The sequence below is a fragment of the Aulostomus chinensis genome, chromosome 9, assembly GCF_037954235.1.
Source record: "Aulostomus chinensis isolate RoL2024-O1b breed Wild chromosome 9, RoL_Achi_v1.0, whole genome shotgun sequence".
NCBI lineage: Eukaryota > Metazoa > Chordata > Actinopteri > Syngnathiformes > Aulostomidae > Aulostomus > Aulostomus chinensis.
Genome location: NC_141328.1, coordinates 7378709 through 7400448, shown reverse-complemented (window position 1 = coordinate 7400448; position 21740 = coordinate 7378709). Strand labels below are relative to the sequence as shown.

Below are 21740 nucleotides of genomic sequence, written 5' to 3'. Positions count from 1 at the left end.
GTCATGCTCAGTAGTTCGACTTATCAACTCTTTTTAGGCATGAGACTTTTTTGTTTTTTGTTGAAGGGAGCTCAGTTCAAAGACAGCTAAAATTCGGAGCCATTTCAATCCACATGAAAACTGTTGGAACTGACCTTTGTTCAACTCCACTTTAAAAGTTGAGCTGTTATTCATCTTTTATAATCACAGCCCTCGTAACAATGTCAGCTTGTAGAAAAAGGAATTGGGAAAAGTCATCAAATAGCAAGTTTAGGAAGCCTGTGTGATCGTCAAAGTCCAACAGTGTAAACCAGTCATCCAATGACTTGGGCCATAAATAATGAAAATAATAATCTGGTAAATATTGACCCCATAAATAGATAAAAATGCAAAACAGGCCCAAAATCGCGTCCTGTATTTATGATCGACTCGAGCCTTCCTACACCTTGTTCAGTTCAAGTAAGAAATCATACTGAAAAGTTCATCGTGACTTCACGCCACCGATATCTACTAATACAATATCACTATTCAAATGGTGGATAATCATCAAGTTCGGATATGTTAATCATAACATTAAATCAATACAAATATGCCTCATAGTGAAAAACAAAACACATTTGTTCTCGCTCTTAGAGATATTTTGAACATTTCAGCTTTATAAGCTATCGCTGTGATTTTGGCATTTACGAGTTGCATACTTAGAGCATTAGCAGTGTTGATGGATTATATCATGCTTTCACATGTGCTGACTGTAAATTTAAGTTTTAAACCTGTACATTTTTTAGTACAACAGAAAGGAAAAGAAAAAAAGAAATGAAGACATGAATCTATCTATCTATCTATCTATCTCTCTATCTCTCTATCTCTCTATCTATCTCTCTATTGTCAAGTAGTCTATCATAAATTCAGCATAGTTTTGACTGATATGCCAAATATTCATTTATAGCCACACTGGAAGTGGCTCTTTCAGGTTTGATTGTTGTACCATGTACCATTAAATTTTGTATTTAAAAGCTTTACATTATTTCTGTTTTGATGGCGTAAGACACACACGTTTGGCTCTCGACCTTGTTCACCTTAAATCGAGCAGTGACTTGATCATGTAATTATGGTGCGCGAAAGATAATCGTCAATAATTGGTGCATCAACCTTATTACTTATTAATAAACGATCACATTTATTGGAGATCATGGTAAATGAAGCAGTGTTGAGAGTTTCAGGTCCACTGGTTAATTATTGTTATTTTGGGGTCATAAAGACTTCCAGTTAAATTGGAATCGTGCAATTATAAAACTTTTCAGTGAAATGGGAGCTGGATTAACATGTTGGGACCCTAGAGGCGGAGGTGGTGAGGGTGCTCGCGCTCTATCGAGTGTTTCTTTAAGTGCGTGTGTGGAGTTTTCCCGCACCGGGTGATAGGATAGGAGGGGTTGGAGAGTGACGCGGACTGCGTCTTGGTGCTGAGCGGAGCGCTCACCTGCAGATGAGAGAGCCGAGGAAACTCCAGAGCTGTAGCAACACTCGCGGAGCGCAGCGAGGGACGTAACGCTCAGTTTAACCCAGGAACTGAAGGGAAATTACACTATTCCAGGAGAAGAATTGCGAAACGACTCAGTTTCTGATTCCTCGCCCAGGCATCCCAGGCTCGCTTTATCGCCACCATGAGAACTGACTTCGCTCTGGTCCTGACAGCAGCCCTTCTTCTTGACGCAAGCTGGGTGAGATATGTCATTCTTTAGTATAGCTCGTTGTATGAGGAGGGAAAGTGGGAGATACAAGGTATATGACATGTATGGTTCATAGCGATGGCACAATAAAGAAAGTCATGCAGTCGGATGGACTCCAGTAAGTCCAGCGCGCCGTAACAGCAGCGTGGCACCGCTCGTTATTTCCATACAAGTACGCTAATTGGTTGCCTTATGAATTCCAACTTGTAACAAAGAATATAAAAGGAGTTGTCTCGTCCGCTCCGATCCTCGGAAGGTTTCCTCTTGACCATGACCGGGCTGAAACGCGCAACTCATGTAAAACGCAATTGCACAATTCAGTCAGAATCACCGAAAGCGTTATCAAGCTGTGGTATTTTGTCTGATTAGCATAATATGAGCCTTCCCTGGCGGATAGTCGCCCTCACTCGCCAAGTTAAACTTTACAGTTGTAAGACGCTTTAGTCGTCATTCACTCAACGGACCCAGACTGCAAACGGCGCGTCAAGTCCTCATTTGTAGCGATCAAAGCCATTTGCCATAACGTTATGTAAGGTAGGGAAATTACCGTAAGTGGTTTATTTTCTCTGAGGAGGAGATGACTTGTGCCTAATCCATTCAAATTCCAGCCAGCCTTGACTGATGCCTGCGCACAGTCAGTTGCCTTAAGGGTCAGAGTTGTGGGCGCAAAGTTTTCTGCTGATCTTCTGACAGCACCCACAGTGCAGTCCCTCACCGGACCACTCTGCTTCTTCATGGTGTAAGACATTTTTGCTGCATTCATGCAGTTTCCCTATTTATGTGTCATACTTAAGCACCTTGGAACACTCCGTATTCAGCCAGGCTTATTTTTTTTATGGGGCTGAGATACACAGCAAATTAATTCAGCCAGATTGGAGTATAGCATCACAATGTGCCTACACAGAAGCATGGTAAACTTGTTGAATTTATTTCTCTTAACTGCGATATGATTCTTCTTTTTTTCTTTCTCTAGGGCCTAAGGCAAAAGAGAAGCTGGAAATCAAAGGAATCCTTGTTTATCGATGTCTTAAATTGTATTATTTTTCCTTTCAGGGGAGTAATGGGGAGCACGCTTCTACTGGTCCCTGCCGACCTGGTTTCTCACAAAGCTTTTACTCTGTGCTGATTTCAAGGGATGTACTGCAAAGCCAGGGCATACTGAAAGGTAATTTAATTGATGAAGCATTTCTTTTACATATTTTTTGGATGGATTCAAGTGTTAAAAAGCCACATCGCTGCGGTTACACCTGTGAAAAGAAATGTGTCTGATTTTCAAAGTCGGAGCTCAGTAACTGTGAGTTTACTGAACTATGGTAATATCTTCATGTCAAATGTAAAAAAACAAACAAACAATAAAATCCAGTTAAAGATTAATTTCAACCACACTTCCGTTTTTGAAGGCGATGATATCAAATTAATGCAAGGAATCGTAACACCTGTATGGTGTGATTTACAGACATCATCAGGAAAGGCTCACTTCTGCAAAGTCGATGCATTTGTCAGTAACTGCAACATGTAATGAAAACATATGAGCAGCCAGTGTGAACAAGTTATGACTCTCCAATAATTTTTTATGACTCACTCTCTTCATCACTGTTTTCGCCACTATGCGGCTTGCTTATGTATTGTATGTGTCACCAACACGCTGCAATGTCGTCGTACATGTGTTGCTCCAATTACACAGTGAGCCAACCAAGTTTTAGGGCCTGATAGTGCAGGAAATGGAATCGACATCCTGTGTCTAATCTGGCACTCCTCCTGCCAATGCGGGCTAATTGCAATTCTCTATTGATCCCAATGTTTTTTTCTTCATTGCTCAGCTAAGCTGTATTGTTTTGCTGTGGGTGCACAATAGCTCTTTTGTGGGTTGACCGTGTCTTCAGCAGCTGCACAGTATATATTTCTCGCTCTCCTTAAGCTGTTGGAATCCTGGCAGGGATACACTCGTCTAGACAGTCTTGAATGCATATGCACACACGGACATACAGTGCAGACACACACAGACATACAGGAGTTTTAGACAACAGGTATGTGAAATGTGAAATTGGGTATGGGGGGGGGGGGGGGGGGCTATTGTCAGTCTTGTGTCTATTTTAGTGTTGTCCTCTACTGGAGTTTATTCGTGTGACAGAGTCCTGATCTTAGTGTTTCATTAACTTTATCGTAGCCTGGCTGGAAATGGGATTGGATGAGGGACAATGTCTCTAGTACTTAGGTTGCTCTCCATGTGGTAGTGAAGACTTCAGCCCAGCAGGGGGTGTCAATACAATCACAACCAATCAGAGTGAGCAGTCAGTGCTGCACAGGAGCCATTTATTCCAGCGAGCATGAAGATTTAAAATGTCTGTGTATCTTCAGTCAGACATAAACTCATGTTTATTAGTCTACCAGAATGGTTGTCAGGATCAGGCATTCATTTTAAAAACAATAGCTCTGATTTTACTGCATACACTCTAGTAGAAGACATGCTTAAATGGGATTGAAACACTGATGTGTCATCAGACCAAATAAACCATGACAGCCTCTGCTTATAAAACAGGTACGATTCATAATCTGTTTACACCGTTTCCTTATATCATCGTATATGCAAATATTTCAATTCAACATTAATCAATAGTTTCCGAGGTGGTATTTGGCAGGATTTGGCCCTGAGTCACTGAGGCTGATCTTTGCTGTGACATGCACACACAGCTTCAGTAACGCTTTTATGTGTGTCTGAGAACACAGCTGCAGTGGCCACACACACACACACACGCACACACACACACACACACACACACACACACACACACACCATGTGTCATTTACAGGGCTACAGGCATTTGATTTATAATAGGTAAGGGTGTCACTGGTGGGAGGGAGGAAGATTCTCTGGATAGGCTTTAATAATAACATGGTTTAACCCAAAACCGTCAGACGGGGGCAGGAATAATGACAACCCTTCATGTACACAGACATACACACAGACGCACACGAACATATACTGTATATTCCTGTTAGCCACCAGGGGAATAATGGGAAGGACAGAACTAGGACCTTGGCCATGATGAGGAGAAGGCCTGGGTCTAGACGGGAGGTCACCATAGGAGGGTGTCACATTTCACGTTTTGCCAAGTTGATAAACCAAGTTCTTAAAATGTAAAGACTGGTGAAGTTATAGAAATGACCACAGCAGACAAGATGACAAAGCCTGGAGGTGAAGTATGCGTGCCACTTTTGGTTTTGGTTTCTGTTTTTTGAGACTGTGGGTTTGCCTAAACGTCTGTTTGCCTTTTCATCATTTAACTTAAGCCTCTCATATGTATTCATGAGATGTTCCCAGCTTTTCATTTTGTTTGCTTTTAATTTGCTTTAGTGATGCTTATTTAAAATTACCTCCCAAAACATCCTGTGTGGTATGGCTGAGGGTTTTCATTGATAAACAGTCTATCGAACAGACCTTCACACACACACAAAATAACCAAGAATAATGTGTGCCAGTGATTTATTTGTATCTCACACAGGATTGTATGAAACTGTAACTTAATTATGATTAAGCCAATGTCAGAGATGCAAACCAGACTTAAGACCAGTTAATTTAGGATGGCATGTTAAGGTGGAGACAGAACTCATGTCCTCATCGCTAAAATGCAGATTTTTGTGCCAGTGGTTAAGGTTAGAGTTGTGTTAGTTAAGAAGAGTTAGGTCAAGCTTCCAGGAAATTATTTTCAATATCTGTAAATACCCCAAAAGTGGCTTCAACATGTGTGTGGTTATATAAAATTGATCATGGTTTGTATTTCTTAACTGTTAAAAATAGAAAAGAAGACTGGTCTTCCATTGACATCAGGTCATTAGACAGGTTTTCACTGGCCATTTGACCAAACTGGCTAATGCCACTGGAACAGGTGCCTATACGCGCTATACTGTTGGAGAGATGCAGTGGTACTGACCTGTTGTTCCTTAACCCTTCATGTAGATCCATAATGTCACAGGTGAAGTGGAATAGAGAGTGAAGTTGAAATGAAAGGGATTATAAGGACTCAAAAAAGAAAAGCCGAAAATGTTGGAAAGAAAACGAAAAAAAACCCCACATCTTGAGGCCGATGCAGCAAAACATTTTAAGATCAAGTATTTATTATTCAAAAATAACATCATTATTGAGCTTTGCTATCTCTGCTGCTGCAGCAGCAGTAGTAATAGAATTAACAGCCCAACTTCACTAAATGAAGAGGAGGAGAAAAGATTAAAAATGAACTGAGGACTGAGATGATGTAAAAATGTCTCAAGGCAGTTTCTCTCTTGGTAACTGAGAAGGAACTGACCACCACACTGGACTTTTATGATACCGTGGATTATTTCCCATGAAGCTGTGTTTGGAAACAATTCATTGCTATTGGCAGGTCTATTTTATGATTAATGCCATATTATGAATTCTTCCTATATGTTACAATACAGACTCAGCAATGATTTTTAGCAAACAGAACAGTCTTGATTCAAGGCAATTGCACAGAGACTTAGCAGGGTCTCCTGTTGGGTGCACTGAAACACGTATAATTTTACTGTAAAAGGAAATTTTGAATACACTTAACATCATGTAAAGTCCATTACATGTATCATATTGAAATTATTACATATTTTTTAGAGTAACTGTTTTTGTTTTCATTTCACTTTGTACACTGTCCCTGCACACTTCGTATCAAAGCCTGCTGCTGCTTCTGCTGCTGCTGCTCCTGCTGCACAGAGACCATCCAGCTCAGACGACTGCTTGTTTGATGATAATTAGGTTGTGGCTCATTGTGTACCTCATTACAACCGGAAAGATGCCTTGTTTCTGTTTTAACAATGTTTCACTTATCAAGATATTGATGTGACTGATAGCCAGTAATGGCCAGCTCTCCAACTGCTGCCTGCTGTGCGCTAACACGCTGGAGTTGACTGCAGAATATAGCGATCACTTTTCAGTTATGCAAAGTAAATTAATGAAACATCCAGTCCAACCCTGCTCACAGATTTCTTTTAAAAGTTCATCTGCTCAAGGCAGAGCAGGCCTATGCCCACAATACAGACATGTTCCCCATGGTAGGCTTCCAGAAGCTGACCAATCATAGGAAAGGTTAGGGGGCCTTTAAGAGACATGGACTAAAACGGCTTGTTTCAGGAAGATGAAGGACCAGTGAAGTCTTTCCAGAAATGTGACTTATTCAAAGCCACGCTGGTGAAGTCCCTGAGTAAAATAAATGAGCAGAATAGGTCCCTTTTAAAATCATTTGAAAGTTTGTTACTTGAATAAGCAAAAGATGCTGCCATCAGCTTTGCAGTGTTTTGCATTGTTGGGCCCTAGCCACATCTGCATAAATAAACAGAGCCAGCGATCATAACTTCATCCCGTGTGTCCCTCTATTCCTTTGCTGATTCTCTCTCTGGTAATGAAAGCCAGGGATGCTGTTTTCAGCACAGTAGGCCCACTCTGCTGACCTTGGACTCGATTTGCATTACGAGGTGATTTTGATGGACCTTACTCCCTGTACAAGTGACTTTGGTTGGGTTATTCTTCATGTGTAAGAGCACAAAGGAGCCCCAAGACAGATTTGGCAGATTCAGATGTGGGTATTACTTTTATTTGATATAGCATTACCTGAGTTGAGGCTGCTGATCTTAATGGCGCAGCTTCTCGGAGCAAAGTGGAGATTTTCTCCTCCATCATCACTTTGTTTTTAAAAACTCCACTGATGCTTGGTTCCATTTAAAAAAAAATTGATCTATCCACCAGGCACAATGCATTGCCTGAATGTCTGTTTTTGGGGAAGATATCTTTAGCCACCCTGGCCAGGGGCAGGGTGGCTATTGTACTCAAAAATAGATTTTCCTAAACGCTGACTGTAAACACACAGACAAATATTGCTTTGTCTTAATATGCTGCAGTTCAGTAGAGATTAAACAAGCGGTTGACACCACTTCCCTCAGTGACCCAGATCACTTCTCTCTCCCTTCATTGCTACCTTGTTTCTGCCATGCCCTGTCTGGTATTTCCTGGCTGCTGTCCCCACTAAGAAAACTAGGAACCGGGAACAGAGGCAGAGATAGCTTTGTATTCTGAATAAAACAAAGTGTTCTGAGCTGCACTCTCCTCCAGGACAATATTTCCAAAAAATCTCTTGCAGCGAGCATTCAGAAGGCTCCGGGTGATGAGTCTCGCATGCATTGGTTGTTGAAGCTTTCCTGTTCAACTTCAGGGGATTTTTCAAAGTCTCATAGCCAGGCTGTTATTGTTCTCTTGGCTTTTTGTAATGAAGGTCCTTTTCCTTCTTGAAATAGAATGAGCTTAAGTTCAAGCTCAGCGTAATGCATATGACTATATTAGATCAATATCACAGTATTAAAGATGCATCAAGATTTAGTGTAAATTTACCTTTCCCTCTACTCTGAATCAGAGCTGCCAAACCGATGTGGGACTAGAAGTTTACTTTGAAGGATCGACTGAATAAAAGATGCAATTTCTCTTTGCACACTCTGTTGGGATGGGCAATACATCACTTCTCACTCCCCCCTTCACCCTCAAAGAGAATTAGATTGTTTTGATTTCCTGTTTACTCTTTGCCCCAAATCTCATGACACATGGACTGCAGTGTTATCTGGGTCGATAGCAGACAGGCGTCCTCGCGGAGATTGTTGGAATATAGCCTCCTTTGTTTCTTCCAGTTTCTTCCTAAATCACTGTCATTGTTATATCTGTCTTTATTAGCTTTGGCTTGTTGGGTCTCATTTTAGTCTAATCTTTGGTAAAGTCTTATCTCCTGTTGGTTTTCTCTTTCTGTTGTTGTGAATCATTCATGTCTGGTCTCTGCTACCCCCATCCCATGTAACCATGTAATTGCTGTTTCTAATAGAAAATAACAACACAAAATCGGTATTCTGTCTCAGCATCTGTTTGAAACCTTACATGGTGTGTGGCTATTTTTTTTGTGAGGATATTCACAAACTGAAATACTGAAAGAAAAGAAAAGAACCCTTTTTTCATGGTTAATAATTATGTAATTGCATGAAGTTGACATTTGTTGGGTGTTTTGTGAGGCGGTGAAGACACCACAGACACACTAATGTGTTGGTTTATGTTCCTCATACCAAAGGTCAATCTGACCATAGGGATATATCACAATAGCCAGTTGACATATTTGTATTTTCTTACAGCACAACTTTGGGTCAGATTTATGTGTCCACTAGTTTCAAAGAATTGTCAATGCATTGCCCAGAGAGTCTCATATAGATGTTTTAGCCACATGTTTGAACTCCTTTTCCCCTGACGAAGTGTAGACATGAGTGGTTTATGAGATCAGCAAGGAGGCATGGGGGTGGGTGTGGGGTGCACCTGCAGGAGTTCCATATGATTAATACTGTTGAGCTGGGAAACCTATGCTTTGGAACTGTTGTGTGCTTTGTTTCTTTTTTTGGTATGTTTGTTTGAATGTGCAGGTAATTGTCCCGTGCTCTGTGGAAAGCGAGTATCCTCCAGGTTTTTCTAAGCTGGTCATTAGAAAGGCATGCAGGGGAGGATTAAAAAGAGGGGAAAGAGTATAAAAAAAAGAAAAAAGAAAAAAATACAACCCCAAAAAACAAAACAAAGCTAGCAGGTGGAGGCCATTAGTTTTAATGAGATTTTTGACATCTTCTCACATTTTTTTTAGAGAAGGGACAAAGATGGTAGGGAAAAGGAGACGGGATGAAAAAAAAGGGGGGACGACTTCTTGCAGATTGAGTTTCTCTGCAGTGTGTGAACTCTGTATCCCTGTCATCTGCTTCGTACATTAAGGGACCTCCTGCCTTAGTATGATGGGCCTTCTGGGGTCCTGCAGGACGAAGGTTATAGCTCTCTTGAAGACATTAAACCCGCTTAAATACTTTGCTTGAACTCCAGCTCTTTAATGCACAGATGGTCTGTGTGAAATGTGAAGGCTGTATGATGACAAGGGGACACTACAAGCTTTTTCTCTCTCTTTCTCTCTTACACACACACTCACACATGCACATTTTTGTTTGAGGTTAGGAGGGGTGTTTTTGTCGGTGGTGTCAGATTAAGACTGCTCAGTGGCTGTTGTGAGGTGTCCCTGCTGTCTTTGGTAAAATAATTTTTCATCAAGAGCAAAAACGATCCAAGGCACTCCCAGAATTTTTCTTTAGCTTGGATGTGGTGGACAGGAATTACACCAGCAGGATAAAGATAAGGCTACACGGCTGTTTTCTCTCTTCTCTCTTTGCACGCGAGTCACACTGACCATGTCCTTCAGCTTGGCTACTGTCAGAGGAAGGGTGAGGTGGTGGGGGAGGTGAGAAAGACTTCTAAGAATAAGATAACACTGTACCCTGAAGTGGCAAAAACATTTTCATATGCAATGCTAGCACTGTTTTTGTAGATACATGCCAAAATAAACTAGTGCACACACACACACACACACACACACACACACACACACACACACACACACACACACACACACACACACAAACACAGAAACCCATTGTGGTACTCTAAAACAAATGGGATCCAGATTTCCACTCCCAGGCTACCCACTATTCCAGTATAGCTTTGGCCTGAGCCCAAACGCCGTGGTTCCCTCTCCCTGCCCACTCACTTCTAACCCCTACGCTGCTTCTGCTTGGCTATGGCAGCATTTTAATTACAGTTGAATTGATTTAGTCAGGAATGAAGCCACTGTGAAGGCAATTAATGCAATGCCCAATCATTTTATTATGTTGGTATGTTGTGATAAATGCTGTCATTTGATAAAGTGACATGGGTGACACCATTCTGCTGTTGGAGATTTTTATTTTATATTATTTCAGTGTTTTGGTTCTTTACTGCTTCAGCTAGGAGCAAATTAGGAATGCATGAGTTCTGTTTGAATAAATCTTCTCTTCTTAAAACTCTCATGTCCCTTGTAACAAAACATAATTAGAGAAGTGGGCTAAAAACCCATTTACAGTCTAGTTGACCTACTCATAACAGTGATATAGAAGGTTGTATGGAATTCTTACTGGACCTCATAACCAGCCCTATATGATCTCCCTGTTTTGGTCAAACTAAGATGAGATCATTATTGCTAATTAAACAGAGACCTGTCCATTGCAATTTCCCTATCAACCAGACGAAGGGTATGATCTCTCGGAGAATATGGGCAGGATAAATCCAAGTGCATTACAACCTCATATGCTATTCTCTTTGTTTAGAGATCCCTCGTCTTTATTAAAAGAGGATAAAACAAAGGATGGAAGCTCTCAGAAGACATAGCTGTCTGCTAATTGTGTCCCAAACTCCCCATGAATGTTCCCCATTAAGTTCTTAAGTTCAGCAGGCAGTTGAATCATTGAGAAGCTGTGCTGGAACACAGGGGATAGATGGGGAAAAAAGGGATGCAGGAGTCTGGGGTCGACAAACAGAGTGCCAGTAATGTTAATTAATCAGAAGACAATGATGAGTCTCATGTGTCTGGACCGGTGCTATTCAACAGGCTAAAAGCTAATAAGGGCCTAATAAGAGCTAACAAAGATGCTTCAGAAGGAGTTTTGCTCTATACAAAAAGTGACTGATGATTCATGTCAAGATAGACGTTGGCTTTTTGAAAGCAATTATTTATTGGCCCCAAAAGGGGGACTTTTATGTACCCTTGTGTTTGGCAGCAGAGTTCACAGCAAGTTGTGCACCTCTTGAGGCTTGAGGTCACTGTAATGCTAAATCATACCAAGCACCAGTTTGGGTTGTTGGGATAATTAAGTTGAAAACTTAAACAAAACATATTTTGAATCAGAAGATAGCATAAATATAATGTCAAACAGACTATGATAAATCGATTAAAGCAACAACGTCTTACATTTCATATTTTATTTACTTTATTTTGACTGTGGATCATCTCATCAGTAATTGTGAAATGATTCCAGCACCTAGTCGGTAATTTTTGGCTATTGTTTACTGTATTTGATCTACCCATGTGCTTGGATATGTATGTAGTGATGAAATCACTTGGATGGATGAGTAGGTCACCATCAGACCAGTTCAGTCATAAAATTTCACCTGTGAAACATGAATTTTGCACATGGGAAATGTATTTGTGGAACATTTTCCCATTTCCCATGTGAAACCGGTACTTTAAGATGTAAAACATATGGGATAAAATGTGGTACACATGTAAATTCTAATATGAAACCCATTCAAATCCTCATGTGAAACCAATGGGATTATTATGTGAAACCCAAAGGATTACTTGAGAATCCTTTGGGATTGCACATGAAAGAGCCGGGCATGAATTTTTGCTCTTGGGTGAAAGTTGAAGAAGCCAGATGGTTAATGTTAATGTTCAACATTTTTCCATGCTCAGGACATGACAAACACTTTAAACTGAACATTGGAACATTTCTCTAATTGGAGGCAGTACCATTGTAATGTTTAAACTGTGTCAACATGAAAATATCTAGTAGCGAATTCCCCTCTGTTCTTTTTCCTTTATAATATTAATATGTAAATAAATGCATCGCAAGCTCAGACTGCAGAGTATAAGAACGTCTTAAATGCAAAGACGTACTCTCTCTAAGATTACACATCCTTGTACAGACGGTTTGGCAGAGTTAAGCAGATATGTAACAAACAAGTGAGGCCCAGGTAAGGTTCAGATGTGTAGCAGTTAGCATCATCTTGTCCCTACACTCCGTAAACATCATCAAAAGTGAAACGTGTTTCCAGCAAGTTAGATCGTATCTGGGCTGAAGTCATCCGTCACTTCCCACAGCAAAGGTTTCTTAGACATCTGCGCTGTCCTGGAAACTGGTGTTCACTGCTGGGTGGTCTTACTGGATTTTGTTGTGGTGTTTCGCCATGGTTCAGTACCACTCATTTAGGACTGTACTTTGTTGCTTTCTGTGTTTTTTTTTGTTTGTTTTTTTTTTAGCAGGTAACATTGTTTCGCCACTCTTTCCTATGATGTCTTCATCTGTCATTTTCCCTTCATCTCTGATGCTTTTTCTGTAGTTTCATGTCTTATTCTGCTGATTTTAGCCACAATCAATGTAAAAACAAACAGTGCACTTGCTCTACTTCCTGAGAAACAACTCAAAGTATCCTTTCAAAATAAGAGCACACTGCGTCATAAATATAAACACCACCACAATCATCAAACTTTTTTTTTTGTATTACCATTGAGAACATTTTAATTGCTGGTGTGCATAAATGTGGAAAAAACAGAAATATGTGACACCCATGAAATCCCGTGGGCTGGTGGAAACTGATGAGATTGTCTGTGAAACCATATCGACTGGAGCAGATCAAACAGGAAAACTGCCTCCACAAGCATAACTCACTGACGCAGCAGTGTGGTAGAAAGAGTCCTGCACAGGGACCCTTGGTTTCTGCATTATTTTTGTAACTTTTCCCCATGAGTCAGAACTTTCTGTCTTTGTTTGTTTTTGGCCTTTTTTTTTTTTTTTTTTTTTTTGGTCAAGCCTCTTGTGTCTGGTTGGTGATTAGTTCTCTGTGTATTAAATCCCTGTCTTACAGCTGTGGAGAGGCCAGTCTGTACCATCGCAAATGCTGGTTTAAATACTGAGTCTAAAGTGGTTAGGGAACCGTTCAGAGAAAGGAAGACAAAAGAAAGCAAGGCTTACAATGAGTACTTGTGAGTCTGGCCATCGTGGAGAATCCAGGTGGAAAATGTCCAAAGTGGGGGCGTCCAAACAAAGAATGTCCAAAAAAAAGAAAAAAAAAATGTCCACAAGCAGGAAGAACAAGAAGCACTGTGGTTTGGCTGGAAGACAATGGCACAATGATACAGACGAACAAGAAAAAATGCAGGAAGTTAAACTGACATCTGACACAAGAGCACGAGTTATCAAAATAAAATGAACAGACTATGGTCCAAAACATGATAACAAGAATCCAAAGTCAAGCAAACTCAACTGACGCTGAATAACTATCCCGTCCAAATTAGATGCAGATGGCTTGAGTTGAAATCAGTACTGTAACTAATGAAACTACAAAATGGTCAGTCTTTTTTTACATTCTACTGTACAAAATTAAATGTTTTCCTCATGAACTCCATGTGTTACCACGTAGACGGAAATATTATTCCTGAGCTCCATGTAGTGGCAAAATTTTCACGTGCTACGACACATGTAATATCGTATTTCCAATTCTCCTCATGCAATTTCATATTTCTACATGTATTGATATGAGTATGTGTGAACAAATGGGGTATCCATGTACTTCTTTAAGGGTTCTTATTTGACCTTCTGACTTTTGTGTAAATCAGTAAAGTAGTTTTGGATAAAGTTTACTGACCGACAAATGACTATAATCACTTAACCTCTTTGGTGGAGGTGCATTCTACTAACACAGTGATATAGCTGGATACATATCTTTGAAGAATCTTGAGTCTGGAAAGGTATTTTCTTTTTTTCGTTTGTGTTCTTTTTTTTTTTTTGCAGGCATCCATTTGCCTTGATATTAAGGCTGTCCTCTTGTTGAAGAGCTGTAATTATGCTTTTCTGAGAATTTTAGGAGCCAGAAACTGGATGCTGAAAATTGGTATGTGACACTGTTGCATTTTTCTGTAAAGGGGCTGTAATAGTTGCGGTCATATTTCGTGTAAGCCAGTGTGCTAGTCGTTTTAAGCCTTGGGACCAACATGCTTTTAAAAGCACACTGGCCAGGATTCTTGTGTTTTTTCTGGTTTTCCCTATCTGTCCATTGTCTTTCTCAGCACATCAGAGGAGGAGGCAAAGAGCGAGGGTAATAAAAGGCGCCGTTTTCCTCCTCTGGGCCTTACAGAATGTAGAAAAGCAAATAAGTTGTCTAGATTCCAGTCTGAGAATGATCAAAAACACAGTGCATCGGGTGGCCGCGGAGGGAACAAGTTCTTGTTAGGGAGCTACAGGGAAAGAGGGGAAGAAAAGCGAGGAGAGAAGAAACAGGAAGAGAGGGGCCAGAGGTGGGAATGGGATGAGGAGCTGCAGACAGGTTGGCAAGCAGGTACTGTAGATGGGTTACTTTCTTTGCTCTAAGCTAGGATTTGGATGGTTAGAAAAATGGGTGAACTCTGCCTCATTCAGTGGTTTATGAACTATGTAAAAGAGTGCAGGTGGTCTTGCATGATGATTGGCATATTGTTGGCCTTAGTGTACAGCAGAGATAATTAATGTTTATTGCCCTCCTACGCACAGGGCTTTGGGAAAGGTTAGTCACATAATACTGAATATTGCACAAGCATGAGTTAATATGCACGCACAATCACAGGCGTGCACATACTCTATTCACTTGTCGCTGGAGGCAGGAGGCAAGGTCCTGGTCTTGGGGCTGATTATCCTAAACACAGAAAAGAAAGGATTACAAAGCGATGGTGTAATCCAGCTGTCAATCCCACACCTCATTAGCAAACACAGGTTTCAGAACCTGCAAAAGGTAGGGGGAGGAGAGGGGCAGGGGGTGAATAAGGAGGGGGATAGTCAGGGGATAGATCGTTTGAGTGGGAGGGCAGAGAAACTATGTATAGTAGGGGAGATGAGGATATAATATGTGGGAGGAACGGGAAGAAGAAGAAAAGAGGGGAGGAGGAGGAGTTGATGTAACAGCCTCGCTATTCTGCTCAGGGGGCTCTGCGGATAGTTTTTATTAAGCTTTCATCTGCCTTTCCTTCCCTCCTTTTCCCCTCTGCTTCTCCACCCCAGCAGCAATAACAAAAGCAGTTGCAGGGAGTGCTAGCCATGTCAGTCACGTCTCAAACCAACAAATCTGCTTGTAATTACCTGATTAATTAAGAACAGTGATTTGTTAATTTAATTGTAGGTGGTTGGGTTGTTTTTTAAGAAATTTTCCATCTCTCTTTCTTCTGCCGCTTGCTCCCTCTCATCATCTTGGCAAGCTAATTTGCCCCGCAGCTTTGAGGAGGGGAAATGAAAGGTATAGCAGAGGAAGCCTTCAGATGGTTTATTAAGAATTGATTTGCCACAGTCGCAGAGAGACGGACCGTAGGGAGATACATGCTGATGTACCTCCAAGGCAGACACCCCGGGCAATGTATTCTCATGAAACGTTCGTCTATCTTACTGAACGTTATTCACAGTTTTTTGTGTATTATACTATGAATATCCAGAAATAGCGTACCTGAGAAGTCCTCCGCAGTGAGAACCTCAATCAAATTGCTGAACATTCTTTTTTTCTTCTAAAAATTAGTAATGGCAACTACAGAGATGAAAATTTCTGAGAATGTCACGTCTCGCTCCCGGTTCCCCCTGACTCACAATTACATGCCTTACTTTTTGAAGGTATAAGTTCGAAGAGTGAATGAGGACAGCATACACTAAAAAGGAGAGATTGGGCAAAGGAGCAAAATGAGATGAGGTGTCATCACCTTACAACCACAAGCACCTCAGTTTGATTCCAAAAAACAGCCGGGTTGATAATTCTGCCTCAAATTGTGGCCTCAGACATGATATAGTTAGCAGTCTATGCGCGCAGCAGCCAGTGGTAAATGAAAAACTACTCAGCTCAGCAAAATCTGCTGTGAAACCCTTGATTTCTTATGTTTAGGGATGCGCACATGTGGATGGCTGTGACAGAGGCAATCCGAACAGAAATGACAGCAATGGACCTGCAGCCAGCAAATATTTGACTGAACCAAATTCTTTGATGAATTTTCATTAGCATTCCCCGCTCTTTCCAAAAGTCAAGTCGGGCCACACTTCCCACTGCGCATTAGCTACAGCGCTGTCACATCTTCCTCCTCATGAGCAGATCCACACCGGACAGCATGGGAAGCACAAGATAGATGACAGATAACAGGTAATAGAGCTTCAAAGCTCTAGAAAGAGCCAAGATTCAGGACCCCCCCCCCCCCTCAGCTAGGAGAGATGGTTATGGTTGCAATTTATCTTTGGCAACCCGTCTCCCCGTGTCTATGCAAAAGTCCTTGCCGCTACATTTAGAAGTAGCCAAGCACCGCTGCCATGGCAGTTTATTGACTCCCCAGTCAGGTTTTTCATCCCTGCATGTTTCCATCGTCAGGTGAGGTTTTTGATTTTATTTTCAATCTTCATGAGTTGATTGGCCACTGCTGTGTTCCATTTCCCCTCATCACAGAAGCGTGGCATTTCTCATTATCCCTTCACTTAATTTATGCACAAATTATTCATAGTTTGGTGAATCACAAAGTTTAGTGGCAGCAATTTGACAGTTCCTGTTGTGTTTTAAGAAAATAGGTTTGGAATCAGTGATGCTTTTCTTTTTGTTTCTTCATGCATCACCGTGTGTGTAGTTGGGGCATGTGCGCGTAAAAATTGGGGATGCTGGTCGGTGAAGATTGAACTTGAAAAAGTTTGTTTTCTTTTCGGCTGAATAAGATGAACAGAACAAAATAAACTAGAAGAGCAGAATAAAGACACTCAGTGGGACAATGATAAAAGACTTGGCCTCATCATGCTGCAGCTCCTCACAACAACAACAACAACAACAACATTGTCGTATCCATGATGAAAAGGATTTACAGAACAGAAGTGAAGCACAATCTCAGCCCTGTGACAGGCAACATGTATGAAGTTGAATTCGATGCAGTCAAGGGGCTTTATTTAGCTTCACAAACTCTCATCCTCATTACTGATGACCGGTGTATTCAATGTCAACACTCCACGCACTCATTTCAGGCACCTCTTTTACAGGATGATTGAAGTGTATAGTTCGTAAAAGAAAGGCCAACTTTAAGCTGACAGGACTGGTAAGGGTGTACGTTTCTCGCTGGCTGATGTTGTTCACATTGAATATTTGACACGCAGCATTAAATGGAAAGTAAATAAAGCTCTCAGTGGTGCCCACCCAGCATCTGACAATGTTTGGTCCAGGTGTTTGAATGTTGTCTTGCAGTCGTTTGCCTTGGCCGTAATCTCATTCCTGGACAGAAAAAAACCCTGGAGGGGTGTTTGTCTTCCCAGAGAGGGGTGGGTAGAAATGCTGACGAAAGGATGTGATACATATATGGCCAGAAGAAATTGAGACGAATGATACTGCACTGAAGGGTCTGACTCTCCTCTGTTATAGCTGTTGTGGCTAAGAAGGTAGAAAATCTTTCTTCATACAATTCAGTGTGACTCCCATTTTATAAGAAAAAAGGGAGAGAAATATTTAATCCACTTGGTTCAGATTTCCATTAAAGCACGGGAGAGGGTGAGATGCTCTAAATGCAAGTGCGCCATAAAGAAAAAGATCAATTTCTCTTTGAAGCACACACAATTGCGTACATATTATTGCTGCAGTGTGCATTGCAACTGCACTTTGCCATTTAGGGATTTGAGATGTGAACTAATACATGGAGAATGAATGAGTCAGAGGGTTAATATTCACATGGAATTACTCAAATAAAATGTTATCTTTTCATTTTGATTTTATGTCATGTACTGCACTGCAAGTTTTTCTGGGCATGATCTCGCCTGCATGTTTGTTGCTTTTTATATGTCAGCATCGGAATAATTTGTCCTGCAGATGCAGACTAATGAATGAAGCGCCCTGCTTGCTGGCTGATATTAGCCTGGGTAGCAGTTCCTTTGATGTGATTAGCTCTATGCACTGTCTTTACAAATTGCACTGTCCTTCCCTCACAGCCAAAGCACTAATCTATGCCCCCCCCCCCCCAAAAAAAATCCCCAAAACAAAACAAATAAAATCCTTTGATTTAACACAACATGGAGTTCTCTATATATGTGTGTGTGCATTTAAGACAGCTCTGTTGTGTTGTAAAATATACTTTAACTTAAAGCATTTCAGCCAGGACCACATTTGTGAAAAGAAAATGTAATTGTCATTGCAATAAGTTTAATTTGGCGGCACAGCTCTGTTCTGGGACCACTCTGCTCCTCCCCGATCATACGATCAGACAGGCCCCTCCACCCCAACCTAGAGAACAGAGTCATGACAAAAGAAGTGGTATTGATTCAGTTAAATACGGAATGTAAAGGAGGAGTTGGGGTGGACGTTGACTGCCAGACTGTTTGCAGAAGGAGCAGGAAATGTAGCAGCGTTATGACAGCAGGTTGAAGCAGCTTAAATAAGATGTCTTCAGTGTAATTTACCAAAAGAGTGTGTGGAAGAGAATCAGTTGAGTCAACTGAATGTGTGGAAGGAGATAACTGGGTTGCCAGCTGAAGTGGGCTTGGGTAGAACCGCTGATCACCAGATAATATTGCAGGGATGCAAGAAGAGCTTGACTTTGTGGTCTTCCTACGAACGCCATGCTCCTCGTTTTTATCATTTCCATTGATCATTGATGAAAGCTGGAAGTTGATGCAGCCAAAGCAGTGATGAATCTTCCATGATGGTTTTAGATGAAAACAAGAGGGGGGAATGCGATATTTTATTTGAAGTTTAATTTCTCACCTTGCTGAATTTTCTTTTAACATGATCAGGTAAAATCTAAGAACAGATCAACAAGTTGGGGATTTGTCCAGTCAGGTACTGGAGGTATTACATTTGAGATGTGTGTGTGTGTGAGAGAGGAGAGAGAAAGAAGGAAAGAAAGGGCAAACACTCCTTGCAGTAAGTAGTTAGAATTGAGTCTCTTCAGATTGAACTTGTACCTCTTCTACCTTTTAGTGACATTGTCGGTCACCACGTGAAGTCTTGCCGGGCCAAAATTTGTCAACTGGCTTCTCCCCAGGTGATTTGTTTTTGAAACCAAAAATTAACATGAATCTATTAATTAGTGCTCTCACTTCCCCTTCAGCTCTCTTAGCATTTTTTGCTTTCACATCTGTGGCGGAGAAAGAACTGGTTATTTTCCTCATTTCCCCATGATGTTGAGATTTGTGTTTTAATTTTCTGATTATTTACTTTTACATTTGGAAAACGGTCTTTGTCAATCAGGTATGAAGCATTTCCTCCATACCAGTGAGCATTGCTTCCCGTGACAGTTGCACCACCCTTCTATTCTCCTCTGAAATGACAGGAGACTCTGTGGATGGAAATCCACCATGTTTGGACTGAGAACGCCACTGCGCTCAGGAAATTCAGAACAAGCTCATTATTTTCTTCTTCATCTGTTTGCAGTCAGATTTATTTTGAGAATGAACATACAGCCCCACTCCTCTTTTAGCTTTCAAAATATTTAATTGAAATTCCAGTACTCTGAGTTAATTGTACTGGAGGATTTGCTGTGAAACTATTTGAATAATGAAAGTCCACCAGTTCAGCCACTTAAAATAGTGTTAAGACGATTAATCCAGATAGGTGAGAGAGAACGTATATCTATCTGATGGGATATCTCCAAATTAAGAATAATATCATCAGGGGATAAGGGATTTGCATTTCTTGGACTCTGAGGACTTGGTACTTTTCCTCTTTGTTAATCACGATTACTTGGCAAAAGGAATAGGTTGCCCCTAGAATTAAATATGCTTTTCAATAAAGTAAAAATGGTTTTAAGCATGGGTGTTGTGTATTAATATTAGAATGATGGAAGTGATTGTGTCCAGGATGATAAATGCCCATTCTTCCTACCACCCCTCTCTTTACGCCCCCCCTTCCTTCCATGTAGTCTGCCCCAGCTCCACCCTCCTCAGCAAATCCGCCCTCCACCCCCACCCCAACACGCACACACCTCAGTCCTTTACTATGGCAAGTGGAGACTCTTATCATTGATTTTCTCTTTTCTCTCCTCTCCTATGTTCACTCACTGCAGCACCTCCCAACTTATCTGGCTCTGACAGAACAATGCTGCAGTAGAAGGGCACTCAAGGACAGATTAGATCGTTTGGGGATTCTCATTTCTCATATTTTCATATTATCCAGCACATTCCTACCCCTGTAATCTGTTAATACGCCCCTGTCATTTGCAGTTTCAACTAATTCTTCTCATTTCCACTTATTTGGTTGAAAACTTACTACATAATTGTGACAATATAGTTTATTTACGTGTCTTTGTGCATTAGGTAAAAAAATGTAGTAAAGGTCAACATGTGTGCCAGCCTGATTTTGTGTGTTTGTGGTGGTAACGCCACTTCTGTCGGAGCCATGGTTATTATTGTGCTTCACTGCTTCTGTGGAAGTCAATGAAGCTGAACTCATTTTCTCTCGGTACATGGACGTCAACAATTGTGTGAATTCCCTGGCAACATTGCAGCCACTGCTAAACCAGCTTCCTGCATTTAGTTAAATTATTAGCCTCAATGTGTCTCTGTTTTTCCTTTGTCCCTCTTTTCTCCTACTTTGTATATTGTGTGTGTATATTTGTGTGTGTGTGGTAGCCTCCACATCCCATTTTATTTCCATCTGGGGAATTTAGCTTTAGAGTGTTGTGTTTTTAATTTCCCTGTATCTCTGTATCTAATTTGATTCATACAATCTATTTAAAGTTGCTAAAAGCATTTACTACAAAAAAAAGGAAACTGTAATACTTTTTATGCATGTGGCACAAGTTGTGTTTCTTTGCATGTTTTCAAAAAAACTGTCCAATGCTAATTTCATTAAAAAGCAGTGCCGGTGTTAAATTTAACTGTGCTATAGTGACAAAACTGGCGACTTCATGGGAGATTGCCAGTTTTCTAAATCCCAGACTCCCTTTGGTAATGTTTAACCTTTACACGCAGAGCACATCCAGTGCTAAATAGGTTAGCCTCAAACGCTGACGATGAGAGCGTGCGAGTGAAGTTTGTGATGGTGCAAGTGTGAGGGGAGATGGGATGTGTACCGTAAAAGGCAGGTTAGGAACATGGAATGTGTGTTACAGGATGGTGAACTAAATCCAGAGTGAGATGCTGAATGGGATTTAGACCACGGTGGCCGGGGTTAACTAATTATTGTCAGGGATAAGATCCCAAGTGTTTTTCCAGTCCTTTCCATTCTCCACTGCCTATCTGGGACTCAGTCATTGGGCTGCAGACTAAGGAAAACCCATCCCCATAGCAATGCCCCCCAGCACCTCCTCAGGGATCCTAAGATGTTCTTTGACCAAATGAGATCTATGAGAAATCCCTCCAGCATGTTGGATAAAACACCTCTTAACAGGAAGCACCCAGGAGGCTTCACATTCTGCA

The 21740-nt window shown here is 41.1% G+C and overlaps 1 protein-coding gene across 1 annotated transcript in view; it reads left to right on the top strand.

Moving 5' to 3' along the window:
• The first annotated feature begins 1481 nt into the window (after window positions 1-1481).
• The window catches only part of LOC147255633 (cadherin-4-like), a 243318-nt gene continuing 223059 nt past the window's right edge, over window positions 1482-21740 (top strand). The window contains exons 1-2 of the mRNA XM_086213454.1: window positions 1482-1697; window positions 2760-2871. Coding sequence (XP_086069580.1) covers window positions 1641-1697; window positions 2760-2871 — 169 coding nt within the window. The 5' untranslated portion in view covers window positions 1482-1640. The remainder of the gene's footprint in view (window positions 1698-2759; window positions 2872-21740) is intronic.